The 14,194-nt window shown below is 38.3% G+C and overlaps 2 protein-coding genes across 4 annotated transcripts in view; both read right to left on the reverse strand.

Annotated features, from left to right (window-relative positions):
- Positions 1-1,803: 1,803 nt before the first annotated feature.
- Positions 1,804-14,194, reverse strand: part of LOC137137848 (uncharacterized) — a 66,178-nt gene continuing 53,787 nt past the window's right edge. For 2 of the 3 annotated variants that reach the window (XM_067524621.1, XM_067524619.1), the window contains 2 exons: positions 3,216-3,308; positions 1,804-2,661 (listed from right to left, as the gene is read on the reverse strand). In XM_067524621.1, the coding sequence (XP_067380722.1) occupies positions 2,582-2,661; positions 3,216-3,308 (173 nt within the window). In that variant the 3' untranslated portion in view covers positions 1,804-2,581. Of the gene's footprint in view, positions 2,662-3,215; positions 3,309-14,194 lie in introns of those variants that run through there. The other variant, XM_067524622.1, reaches the window with a different exon arrangement.
- On the reverse strand, positions 4,955-7,692 carry LOC137138011 (Fc receptor-like protein 5). The gene is made up of 5 exons (XM_067524907.1): positions 7,662-7,692; positions 6,343-6,378; positions 5,745-6,008; positions 5,420-5,665; positions 4,955-5,193 (listed from the first exon to the last, which is right to left on the reverse strand). Exons 1-5 carry the CDS (start codon positions 7,690-7,692, stop codon positions 4,955-4,957), a joined length of 816 nt encoding a protein of 271 aa, XP_067381008.1.

The raw sequence follows: 14,194 nt of genomic DNA on the forward strand, positions 1-14,194 counted from the left end.
GATTCTTGCTGCCTTGTACCTCACTTGTAAGTCGCTTGGGATAAAAGCATCTGCTAAATGAATAAATGTAAATGTAAATGGCAAGAAAGACCTTATTAGGTTAAAAGTCATCTCACAGAAGAGTCAATATTTTCTCAAAGCCTGGACAGAATATAGGGAGAGTTCTGCCAAACCTTGATCTCAAATTTGACTGAATGCCACCAGTGAAAACATTCTCCACCTGAACAAAAATGCTTTTGGTCTATAGAAACACGTTAGTTATGTTAGTGTTGATGCTTGTTGGAAGGAGGTAGAGAGGCTGAATCAGGGTTGGACATGCTGGGGCGACGTGAAGTTTCAAACTGAGGGATGTGCAGGGTTTTTAGACATTGTCCACATTGAGCATGAATTCAGTTTAACACCACTTCGCACATCCATCAGTGAGGCTGCATCTTTTAGGACAGAAGGAGGAGAAGCACAACTACGGGAGATAGAAGACACAAAATTAATATTATGCAGTGATGACAAATAAACTCTGTAAGCTCTGCACTGGCTTCCTGTACCTGCCCGAATCAGGTTCAAAGCTCTGATTCTTGCCTACAGAGTGGTCAACTCAACAGCAGCGGCCTTCTTCAACTCCCTCATTCAGTTCTACAACCCCCCCATCCTCTGAGCTCTGCCGTCTGGTGGTCCCAGCCCAACACAGAAGATCACAAAACTCTACAGCTCAGTGGTCCCAGGATGGTGCAACAAACCACAAAACTCTGCACGTTGCAAACTCTGCTTCTATGCTCACTATGCTAATGTGGCTTTTTCTTTCATCTGTTTCTGAACATTACTTTTCTACACTTGTTTTCACACTCTAAACTTGTTGGACATAAAGATATAAATCAGCCTGATTAAACTGTTGCTTCACTTTAGTTCCTCTTAAACTTTGCAGCAGGACATTTTTTTCCTGTAATAATAAATATTGTGAAATAAAATGCTAAGAAATGATAAGACGAACAAACACATCAGGCCTGTAATATGTCAAAAATAAGAGTAAATATAAAAGTGATGTTATGTCCTGTGGAGGTGTTGGGTTACAACCCATGAGTTACTGTGTGTGTGCTGGACACCAACAGAAGGACAGGAAACAAAAGGACAGTTAGAAGGAGACAGAAATTACACTGTAAATACTTTAAACATTGATTATAAATAGAAAGAAAAGTGGTTTTACAGCAATGTAACAGCTGACATCAAATATCATGCAGTTTATTTTATTATTATTCATTATGATATTAATGAAAATCATTTAATTTGGATCATGGAGTGGTTGGCACTGTCGCCTCACAGCTAAAAAAGTTTCTAGTTTGAATCCTGTCTGCAGCCTTTCTGTGTGTTCTGCTGTAAACAAATTGTTGTAAATGTACATATCAGCTCCGCCAAATTATCCTGTACAGATAAAGAAAACTGAGCTGAAAAACTCCACACTGTGCAGATAATTATAAAATGGCAGCTCAACTGTGAAAACCAATGCTTTGATATTAATCTGCCATCAGTTACAGGTTTTATAACCTACTGTATCTGTGTTTCACTGCGAGAGAAGAAGCTTTACAGCCTGAATCTTCTCAAGGTTTCACTGATACAAGAATCAAACACAAACGCAGACACTCTGCAGCTTTTCTCTGCAGTTTCCCACCACTGAACGGTGTCCATACTGTTTTTAGCCTGCGGTGGTGGTTTTTGTACATTTCTTCTCTACGTGTTAACAGTTGGCCACAACGAAACCAGAGCAAGTCAAACTTTCCATCTGACTGCTTAGTGAAACCCACAGAGCCACTCGAGACAAAGAACAATGAACGTTTATTAATACTTAAGAAACAAGAATCATCAGTAAATCAGAAATAACAGTAAAGTTACTGAGGACAGTGAACCAGCCAACAACTGGAAGTCACCGTTAGATTTAGGTCAGTGTTGGGGAACCTGCTTTGAAAGCAAAACCTCACAGCTACCTGCACTTCTTTCTCTAAGTAGCTTCAAATTAATTCAAAGTTTATATGTGACATGAAATATTAACAAATAGCAGTGAAAATGTGACTCAGGTTTATTGAAAAAAGCTGTTCACCTGTTAACAGGTCACATATAAACCTCAACACTGAAGTAGCCCAGTATTTATGGGCAAGTGTGAGAAATAACAGCTTTGGTTTTGTGTACAATTACTCAGACTCCTACTTTCCAAAAACTAGAATCCACTTCTAAAATAGCAACAACAACTTCTCTGAACACAAAGAACAGTGATGAAAGATGAAAGAAACAGGAGTGAGGGTGGTCAGAGTGGGTTCAACACAGAAACAATTGGTAATTATTTGTAGTTTCAGGAGTTAACTACACAAAGAATGTCGACAGAGTCAAACGTATTTTAACTACATGGTCTTTAATAGTTACTTATACTTAACTACATGAATCACTATACAAATATGAATGTAGTTAAACTACTGGTCACTAACTACAACTTTAATTACACATAGTTCACTACTTCAGACATCTATTAATACTACTACTAATACTACTAATACTAATACTAATACTACTAATCCTATAACAATGGAACCAGTTAGAGTCAGTGGTTGGACTGGAGGTGTGAAGGTTTGACGTTCGATCTCAGTGATGAGTAGACGACCTCTGTGTCTGGAGGAAGCTCTGAACACAAACACACACAGTTCAAGAAAAGATGAGACAATGCTGGAAAAAAAGCTTCTGAGGTTCACGTCTTATCTTGTCTTTCTGCAGAGAGACGACCCAGCAGGAAGTGAAACTAACACCTGGTGGTTGGACCGAGCAGACTCAGAATCTTCATTCTGATCATTAAAGACTATTTCCCTCCATAATTCAACCAAACCTGACTGAATCTCTCCATGATAGAAACTAAAAGTAGAAAAAGTACAAATCCTCCCACTGAGGTCAGAGAGCCCTGTGCAGCTCGTCGTACTTGCTGTTCATGTTTTCCTGACTCTGCCATGGTTCAGTCAGCGGTGCCAGGGTGGTTAACTAACTTCTGCACGAGTGCACGTTGACCTAGTTACAGCCTGTTCACGTCTGGGCAAGAGTCTAGCTACTGGCTGATGAAAGGTTCCTTTCACAAGACTACTAAATTATATTTATGCTAAAATATTAAATATTTACTGACACTTTTATCAAATATTCAAAAGCTCATGTGCCATAAAGACTTGGTGAAAGGAGAAACTGAGTTTTACCTGAACCTCTGCTCCTCTTTGGTCTGAAGACTATTTGTCCATAACTGATGTCTTCTGTTCTCACTCCTGAGTAAACTGCAGCTGAATCAGACTCTGGAAAAAGAAAACTGGTTACTTTACTGCAAGTAACTTTACTGTAGTACAACTGATAGCAGTAATGTTAGTATTCTTACTGATAGTATTATCACTAATAACAATACAAATATTGTCACTGCTGGTAAATTAAATTATTTTAAATGTAGAATTAAAACATTTTAGGAAGATTTAATAATTAGATAATTAAACAGCGTATTAATGACAAAGAGGAAACACAAAGTTTCTCAATTCTACTGTGACTTTCTGGTGACACATTTTAACACAGAACCAATATCACATGACTATATATGGTTCACACTATAACAGCCAGACATGAGAAACAGGCTTCAGATCACAGTTTACTGAAAACCAGAATAAGTTGTAGCTGTGGTTTTACATACAGAGTTAAAAACACAAAAAACTACACAATTATTTAGGTCCGAAGATCAAACATTTAGGCTGATCAAGCTCACAGAATGTAGAAAACTTAAAAAAAATGTCTCCCATCTGATGACCCCTCAGATTGATATGGGGACCCTTTAAGGGGCCCAACCCCAGTGTTGGTAACCACTGAACTAAAGGCGGCCTGGTGGATCAGTGGGTGGAGCATCACACTGGGACGCAGACATCTCGAGCATTAAATTCTATCCCATGCACCAGGTGTGTCCTTGAGCAAGACAGTCAGTGTTAGGTCCCCTGGTGTCACCTTTGGAGTAAATGTGCTCAAAGACGACAATAAAGCTTCTGTTCTAAACTATGTCTGTAAATGAAGTAGTTAAACCAGCTTCAACAGTAAAATGCTGCTAAAGCTTTGACGACTGTGTTTAAACAATTAATAATGGCAAAGACCTGCTGAAGGTCCTGCAGTGAAAAATGTCTGCAGTCCACATTCAGCTGAATAATTGTTTTAACAAACAGGAAACTGGGCGGCGACAGAGGTGTTAGAGTCTATTAACAGATTCAACACAGGAAACAAAAACTGACACACACACAGCAGAACACATGGTTCATTAGATTAAAACAGATCAGACTATGATGTGAAACTGTATGAAATAAAGAAGATAAAATATGAACAAGTTGAGCTTCCAAAAATATGTAGAAATATATCAAATAAAAAGATGTTTTGAAAGGAAGCTTCATATACAACACAGTGTCATTTCAGTGAATGTAGTTCAGTGATCTGCAGGAGTCTCACTCACTTTTTAGTTTCCTTATACTGTGTTTTGTATAGTTTGACCGGTTTCCTAAACAGTTTTGACTCTAAAAAAAATGTAACTGCAAAAAATATTAGTTTTGGCTACAACTTCATATTTTAGATTAGTTTCTAAAATAATCCTCAATTTACAAAAATGTTCTCACTGTGTCGTCAGTTTATTCAAAGTGTTTGTGAGTAAATGTCCAACTTTTACTCTAAACCTGAATCTAAACCAATTTTCTACTGTTAACTTGTCTTTTCTTTTGGGGACAAGCCAAATATCCTCCCTGCTATTGTTGATAAGTGAAAATGGATTTAATGAATGTTACCTTTGCTTCGTCTGATTGGCTGTTGTCCGTGATGTAATATTGTGACATCGCTGTATGTGACATCATCTCCAGCATTTACATCATCAGCTGCAATGAACCAAAATGAACAATGATGCAACAATGTTAATGGACATTTTTATTCACAAAAAAGAAAAATTAAACGCAAGTATAACACATTTGTGTCCCATGAGTTTCCTCTGAACATGTCGTCTCACAAGTAGAACCAGTAAGACCAGAAGAACCAGTGAGACCAGTACAACACCAACACAGCTGAGTGGCAACCAAACAGGCAACCATTTCATGTTGTCCCCCTTAGAGACAGGAGTAGAGGATGACAATAAAGAGGTTGATGTAGGGGATGTTGTAGTGGTGGGTTTATCTAAAATAATCAAAATAATTATTACATTCACTTGAATTAAAAAAACTTCCACTGCCTTTTCATTCAAAAGGTTTCATTTCACCTAAAAACTAGGATTTATTATATTTGATGACTGAAAAGTTACAGATTTCCTTACACATTATGAATAATTGCTGATGTTCTTATTAGTACAGAAATTTAACAACATCAATACAGGAAATACAAGACCTTTGTCTGACCTCCTGACCTGTGACGTAGATCCAGCTGGGTGGAGACTCTCCATGACTGCTGATGTGACACTTGTAGAGGCCTTGATCAGACTTGGTAACATGGTGGATGGTCATGTGACCTGTAGGCTCAGTCCTGATGAGGGAGCCATCTTTATAGAAATCAGCTGGGAGCTTGGAGGGAGGCCTCTTTGTTTGACAGTGCAGAGAGACATCATGTCCCTCCATCACAGGGAGGACAGGACTCTGCAGGATCACTGCTCCACCTCAACACAGAGATAAACTACAGCATTTCATCCATTTCCACACAGCTTCATCAACACTAACTCCACAGTCTGATCTTACCAGTGACAGTGATGGTGATGCTGTTACTGGTTGATCCCTCTCTGGACTCACACCAGTAAACTCCACTGTCCCATGGGAAAACATAACTGATTTTACAGGAAGAACCAGCTGATCTTCCCCAACCATCTCCACACGGAGTCCTCTGTCTTTTGGTTGTGTTCCTCCTCACTGTCCATCCAGCAGAGCTGTCGTCCTCCTCACAGCTCAGAGACACAGATTCTCCCTCAAAAAATTGAGAGCTGCTGGGACTCACATTTAGACGAGCTGTTAGAAAAGTTTTATTGTCAGCATTTGTCAGACTTGACACAGTCTGTAGCAACACATACACAGCAAGTCGTGATACTCTACAAGGTGATTAATTTGGTTTATCAATGTATAAATATTAAGATGAAAACATTAAAACTAAAACACCTTCTGGGTCATAGTTAATTCAACAAGTGAACTTATTTCAAATTGATAAACAGTCATTAAGGCTGTAAATACAGCAACAGATCCTGTTATAAATCCTTCAAACATGCAATGTTATGTTTCTCAAATCCTTCCTTTCAGTTCTCCTGTAATAAACAGGTTTAAAATGTGACAGAAGAAGTTTACTGACCTTGGTTTGTTGTGCAGCACAGCAGACAGATCACAACTAAAGAGAAATGAGAGTCAAGTTGGTCTGAGGTTTCACATGAAAGAAAATTGTACCCAAAAAAGGAGCAAGTAGTACAGACACATCAAGAATTATTGTTTGTCTGTGTTGTGATACAGTGCATGAATGAAGTGTTTTTATTTTATAAAATCACTGTTTTGTTTTTATCAATATGTCCTTGTTTAGTAAACCTTTCATCAAGTTCAGTCATCTGTGAAGCAATTTGAATTGAATTAATCTGTACCAAAGGTGTTTTATGAATAAAGTTTTGATTGACTATGATTAATTAAAAAGTACACACTGGCATGTCCATCTCATTTATTAGGACATCAGCAGTGAGGCAGAAATGAAATGTAAGTTCATTTATCATATTGACCATGTTTAGTATTTTATATAAAATGTTTGTGAGTTTTATCTATTGAAGGTCACATTTAGATGAAACTTATTTGTTCCACTGAATCAACGTGTTGAAAATACGACACTACAGTTAACTGGCCGTGAAAGCAGGAAATGCCAGTTCAGAGCTTGTGGGTCAATGTTTGTTTGCAACATGTTGGAACATACGTTTTGGAATAAAGACCTCAATCAGTAGAGCTGTGTGTCTGGCTGATGTGTTTTAAAGTTTTTGGACAACAATGGAGTAGAAATAGATTTCACAGATGAAGAAACTAATCCAGGCTGAGAACTAAGCAATGTGAGTTAAGAAGATTTTGATTTGGTTTTAGGGTCTAAATGGTGAATGTGGACGATACGAGTAATGTAGAAAATGCATATTATACAATAATAAGTGTGTGTTGTGAAGTTATCGATGCCTCAACAACTCATTTCAAACACTGTCTAAACCCAGTGCTCAGTGAAAATATCCTAATTACCTGTTACAAACCAGCTTCTGCCTGAACTCTGTTCTAAACACCTGAACACACCAGCTGATGTGCAGTATCATATAATCTACAGTACTTCACTCAGTTACCCTCATTAATCCATGAACTGTCACTTTTAATGCTATGACATGTTTACATTCCACCTGCCAATTTATTTCATACACCCCATTCCATTCCTCATTGCTTTTGCTGATTCAATTCCAAACAATAATAATAATAATAATAATAAATAATATATGTTATATAGTAACTGCCATCATGTAGCATTTGTTTATAGTAATTTTACTTATTTCCTACGTTTAAAAAAAATCTCACTGAGAGGAATAAATGTCTTTGTTTTTATGTTTTTGTACCAAATCCACATGTTTTAAAAAGAGGTTCAAACAGAAATTCTCTACTTACAGATCAGACACTGTAGAGATGTTTCCTTCATTGTCGTATTCAATGATTTGAGATCAAGTTTTAGTTTTTTTTTAGACACCAAGTGAAGCCCTCCCTCTTCCTTTTCTCTATGAGGGTTTTTTTCTTCTCTTGGTCAGTGATGTATAAAGTTCATTGTGGAAACGAGTGAAATTCTAAAAGTAGCTACACCAAAAACTTTTGTCTTAGACATTAAGCAAAAGATGCCTTGATATTAACAGGTGTTTTACAGGAATCAATTAATAAATAAACCTAGAAAGAAATTCAAAAGGGTGGAAAGTCTGAATGTGTTTATTTCAGATTATTTAATTATTTAATATGCAAATTGTTTAGTGTAATTGCAGCATTTCCAGTTGAAGTCTTACATTTGTCTGTCTCATCCCACATTTTGTGACATTGTCTCTAGTGTCCACCTTCAAATAAAGTCAACAAATATATAGAGAGAAAGTCACCTGTGCCTAATGTGCATGAAATCTACATATAACCAATGGTTAAACTTAATCAGGCTTAAAAGCCTCTAAAACATTTACTCTGGTTTCTACAACTTTTTTTTAAAAATTGTTTTAACAAAATACATAAAATAAAGTCTGCTGTACGAGACATGTTACGTGGGTTTTCTTTGGCCACTAGAGGGAGTTATTTGCCTGAGAATTGTATAATTGCTAAGCGACTAACTTTGCGAGTAAATCATGAACTAATCCTCCAAAGTTGGTTGCAGACAGAAATAATAAGCCAATTTATTTGTGATAAGTGTGAATTCACTTTTAGTTTCTTTAAACATGTTCATACCTTGATATAATATTAGGGGCATTTTACTTCATCTTTAGGATATGTGGATAGAGGCTCTCATTGTTGAAGCTCATAAGGTTACCAGTATGTCATGTGTGTAAGCAAGTCTCTCCACACCAAGGAGGCACTAGACCTCTTATTCCACATCCATCAAATTCTTCAGAGAGTGTTGGTGTAATATTGACCATGACATTAAGCAGTCAATCTAAAGGACTAATCAGTATGTGTCTACAGTTGCAAATGCACTTAATGAAGATGATGTTCACTCTCCTGCATAGTTTCTGTTCTCTGCACATATGTTTCATTCTTGCAGCTTGAAGTGTGCAACATTGACCAAACTCATCTGTGGTTCAACAACTCCAGACTGTATGAATCAGTTCAACGAGTTTGGTGTGAACAGTTGTGATGATGCACCATTTACCAAATCAGATGGTTTTGGTTCTTTGTAGAAACATGCAGGGCAGTGAGGTAATAGTCTGTAACAGATGTTATCGAGGGGCTAGTGTGGAATTTGTCGTATGGTTAAACTTCTTCCGTCAGCACAAGTGCTTTCCACATTAACCAGTGGTGGATGAAGTACTCAAAAACTGTACTTAAGCAAAAGTACAAATACATAAACAAAAATTTACTCTGACATACCCACTGATATTTCTACTTAAGAAAAAGTAAGTACATGATTCATAGTTTACTTAAAGTAATTAAAGTAAAAGTACTTGACTATTTTCAAAAATAACATGCTAATACAACCACTGACAAAATGCCATGAGAGTGTGAAATAAGCTCAGGATGCACAGATCAAAGATTCACAGAAATCCGTTAACGAGGACAAAATATGAGAGTAATGAGAATATATTTTGTTATTTGCACCTGATTTAGACCAAGTAAACACAATGGATGGTTACGCGTAAATCCACTGAGCACATGTAGCTGCTTCTTTCAGAAGGAGAGAACAAAAAAAATGGCTTCGGTCAATTATATGAATATGTGAATATGTGGTATTTTTTGAATATGTGAATTAGCAGGGACAAGCATTAACACAAAGAACTCACATACTCCTGCATTACATCTGCCCAACTCTGAGCACATAGCACCAAGATGGAGAGGGAGGCAACACCAAGTTCAGTCAACAAAACATTCCGCGCTGTTTGATCGACTTTGACACCACGTACAATAATCCCATTAGAAGGCAGATTTTACAATGAATTCAGGGGTTTTCACTTTAGCTCCTGTGCAGTGAATGTTCTGAATCTCTGTAGACAGGCCAAACTCAGCACAACATGCCACAGTTGTCAAGGAAACAATGCATAGCGAATGTTTAGTTACATTACAGTTCAGCTCTTGAAAGGAACAGATGTGGACAACAAGAGACACGATAACTGGAGCAAAGAAACTGACTATAAGGTGGTGGGACCACAACAAGGTAGAAGTGAAAGGTTCAGTGTGTAGCTGTGGAGGCACACGGTTTCTTACAGAGTTCTGTGGGTTTAGCTGTACTTTGAGAAACTTGTCAGACAAACTATTTCTGCACTGATGAAAGGTATTTGCACTGTTTTAGGATGCAGCCACTTATCTACATCTTCTTCTCGTGGGATATTGTCTTTGCTCACCTGAACATCCTTTTGTGAAAAAACCTCATTTAGCTGTATGAAGTTATTTGATTCCAGATTGTTTACTTTCAACTCTGTCACCATGTTACTGATCAAGACCTTGTTTTCCCCCATAGTTGCAAGAAGAAGGTTAAGGTAGGTTTTTCCCCATGTAGATTCAGCTCAGTTCAGTACTTTGTTGCTTTTACTCGGACAGGAACTATGGCAATAAGCCCTCGGTGCTCTCAGGGCCGGCATCGAAGTTTTGATTACATCTGCTGTTCACAAATCCGCTGATCACTGTTACGGTTTGTACAAGTAATTTACAAGGACCCAAGTTAGGAGACGGCAAGAGGAGGTGTAAAGAAAAGGGTATTTATTAATAAAGAAACAGGTGGGTTTAACACAACGGAAAATAAACTTTACAGAACTAAAGACAACAAAATGACAGACTATACATGAACAGGGAGAACGACAGACAGTACAGCTATACCAACAATGAGCTGCACACATACAAGACTAATACAACGTAAGGAAAACCCAGGGACCAGACAAGACCGTAACTAGTTCAAACACACAAGAGGATAAACTAATAAGGACAAATGAACTAAACAGGAATAGACAGATGACAATAAAACCTAAACAAACTAAACTAGAGGGAAAGAGAAATTAACAGGGGTCACTAATACAGGGAACAGGGTAAAGTAAATAAATAAACCAATAAACTAATGCAAACCTAACAAAGGAGAACCAAACCACTAACACAAGAAATAACCAAATCACATAACTAGGAAAGAACAAAACACATAACGAGTAATACAAAACCACATAAGGAAAGACCAAACCATAGACCAATACCTTGACAGAGTCCAGACAGGGATCAGGCAGGATACAAAGTTGTGACGAAGGCAGACTGAGTAGTAACACATAATACAAAGCAGCAGAGAACACTGGGGAGAGCAGGGTTCATCCTGTTCATCAGCATCTACAGACTGCCTCTACTTCTTGACCCTTACAGGCAGCAAAGTAGGGTGCGTCCCTGAGCTGGTCTGGCATTTTACTTCCTCCTGAAAGCACTTACTCATATGTCCTGCTTTCAGACACCTGAATCATAAGCCTTTGCTCTTGAGAAAGTCTGTCTTATCCTGGTAAGAAGGATCATTGAGTTGTACAGTGTTCAAACGTAGGCTCCTCATGGCAAAAAAGAAAAGACTTAGCTGAGGCTTCAGTGGTACTGGAAGGACCTTTCTTGTTAGAGCTAGGATCAACCCTCACATCCTTTTGAGTATTCGATTGCTTTGCAGTAGTCTTGAAGCTATTTTTACTACCACCTGCTGTCCCTGGCTTGATACTTCAAGGACACTTTATATGTTCTTTAGGTTTGTCTGTTACATCCCCATAGTAAGGTTGCAGTGCGACCTGGGCTTCTTTGTTTACAAACTCCACTAGGTCTTTAAATGTAGCCTTATCCTCGTATTTCTTATAAATGTCATAAGCCACTTTCCTCCACTTCTCTTTCAACTGATATGGAAGCTTAGAAAGAATCACCTGTATGTTGGCTGCAGCATTAAGCTCTCACATATATTCCAAATCTGCCATTGCATTTACACAATTGGTCAGGAAAAGAGTGAATGAGTTGATTGCTTCACCATCCTCAGCCTTAATCATTTGCAAACTTATATATTAATTTCCAAAACGCTCCTTGAAAAGCTTCCTGGCCTTTTGATGGCTCGATTCCAAATGAAAGTAACTTTGCACCACCTCCCTAGGTTGTCCACTTGTGTACTGCTCAAAAAGGTGGAGCCAATCACTGTCATCCCCACTTTTACTCTCCACCCCATGTTCGAATGCTTTCATGAAAAGTCTTTATTCTAGAGGATCTCCACTAAAGTTAGGAACAATTTGAGGAGGTTGAGTATAAAACCTGTGTTGTTTATCCAGAATTTCAGTAAAATTGTTCTGTTCCTTAAGATCTGAATTTGAGCGTTAAAGCAGCAGCAAGAGCAGTGTTCATTTCCAGTTGTTCTTTCATTGCTCTAATCTTCGCTTCTTGCTCCTCTAGAGTGTGTGTGATGGAAAATCAAGTATGATTAAATGATTAAATTTTAATCATTTAAATGGTCATTCTTCTGTCTCAGTGGCACATATATCAAGGACAATTGTGCTTTCTAAGAATGCAGCCAAGGGAGAGCAGGTAGGGGAAAATGCCCTGAACATTATCAATTTGTACGCAAAATGTTCTCTCTGCCAAGTATGACTTAACCACTCCAGAGCAGTTCCACTGATGCACACTGATTGCTGTGTTTGAGAAATCAAAATGTTGTGATCTACTGTGTCAAAGGGAGCAGTTAGATCCACAGAGTCCCCAGCATCTGTAGCTAAGAGGATGTGATTAAAAACCCTCAGCCGTGCCAGTCAATGCTGTGAAGTGATTTGAAGCCAGACTGGATAATCTCAAGCTTGCTGTTTTCCTCTAGAAAATTCTTCATTTGGACATATACAATCAGTGTCTGCACCGTAGCATGTTTGCAGTGTCTTGGGAAGAAAACCAAAGGCTAATAACACCAACAAGAAAAAGCCCCAGTGCATTAAAAACCCTTTTTAAAAAACTGTAGTGGAACAGCATTGGGGGAACCTGGGGGCTTCAAATATCTGTCTCATATAAAAAAGACAAAGTCACAGGGTCAAGCTGATAAAAAGTTACAGGGCACAACACAGACACTGATGGGTCAGAAGCAGGTGGTGAAATCTGAGCCCTCACATTATTCATCTTATTTACAAGAAAACCTAAGAAAGTTCTCACATGCTTCCAGGGAAGGTTCCACACAAACAGTCCTCTGCATCTATAGTGTTAGACAGAACACGAGGCTTGTGACAGTTTGACAGGATGATATTTGAAAAGTGTTCCCTGTTTGCCTCTTTTACAATAGCCTGATAAAGATGCCAGCAGTCCTTTAAAATTTGGGAAGAAAACCTGCAGCTTGTCCTTCCTCCACTTTTGTTCAGCTTCTCAACACTCACGTCTCACAGCGGGAGTTTTATGATTCAGCCACAAGAGTGTTGCACCTTCGTACCAGGGGATGAAGATAACATGACTGATTATCTCGCACCTTAATGATTTCCTGCATTATCAGTGATGTCTTGATAGCCAAGGCCCTGTGAAGGGTTTTGATTCTTGGAACTGGCTTTCATCAGTATAATGGATTAGGGAACTAAAGACTTTCTTGCTTCTGTGACCTGTTGTATCATCACTTTTGTTAAATGTATCATTTCACAGATATGCAAATCTTTAACTTTACAGTAAGTTTTTCTTTCTAGAGATAAAATTAATAACGTTGGTGGAACAAATCAAACTCTGCATGCTCAGCAACTTCACTCCTAATATTCAAAACACTGCTGAAAACAGAACTCTTATGCACCTTACTATGCACTTAAATCTATTAAAAGAAGTCGTCAAAAATAAAATAAAAAACTGCCCTTGCTTGCACTTCTCATGTAATGTAAACACTTATAGGTGGTATAGGATGCAGATGCCATATGTGCTGACAACCCAAGAGAGTGTGTTAACAAGGTGGAGGGAGAACACTGAGGAACTGAAGAATGTAGAAAACAGGAAAGAATGAAGGTCAGACACAGTGAAGTGCAGGCAATTAAGTAAGGATGGAGTTAGGAAAGCAATGAAGAAGATAAAGACAGGAAAGGCAGTTGGTCTAGACGACAAACCAGTGGAAACATGGGAATGTTTAGCAGAGATGGTGGTGGAGTGTTTAACCAGATTGTTAATCACTGTGAAAATTCTGCAAAGTTAGCGGATGCCTGAGGACTGGAGAAGAAGTGTACTTGTTCCGATTTTCAAGATTAAGGGAGATGTTCAGAGCTGGAGCAGCTACAGAGGCATAAAGCTGATCAGCCACAGTGTGAAGCTGTGGGAAAGAGGAAGGGAAGCTGAGAGGAGAGGTGACCATCAGTGAGCATCAATATGGTTTCATGCCAAGAAAGAGCAGAAAAACAGCGGAGATCTGGAAACACACTAAGTCTTTATTGATGTGTAAAGAAAAGGGAATCTGGTTTTCAGAAGATCTAACCTGAGAAGAGTGGTGGATCAAACCGGCTTTATAGCCAAAAATGGCTGGATTCAAA

This window comes from Channa argus, chromosome 12 (assembly GCF_033026475.1).
Source record: "Channa argus isolate prfri chromosome 12, Channa argus male v1.0, whole genome shotgun sequence".
In the NCBI taxonomy this organism is placed as follows: domain Eukaryota; kingdom Metazoa; phylum Chordata; class Actinopteri; order Anabantiformes; family Channidae; genus Channa; species Channa argus.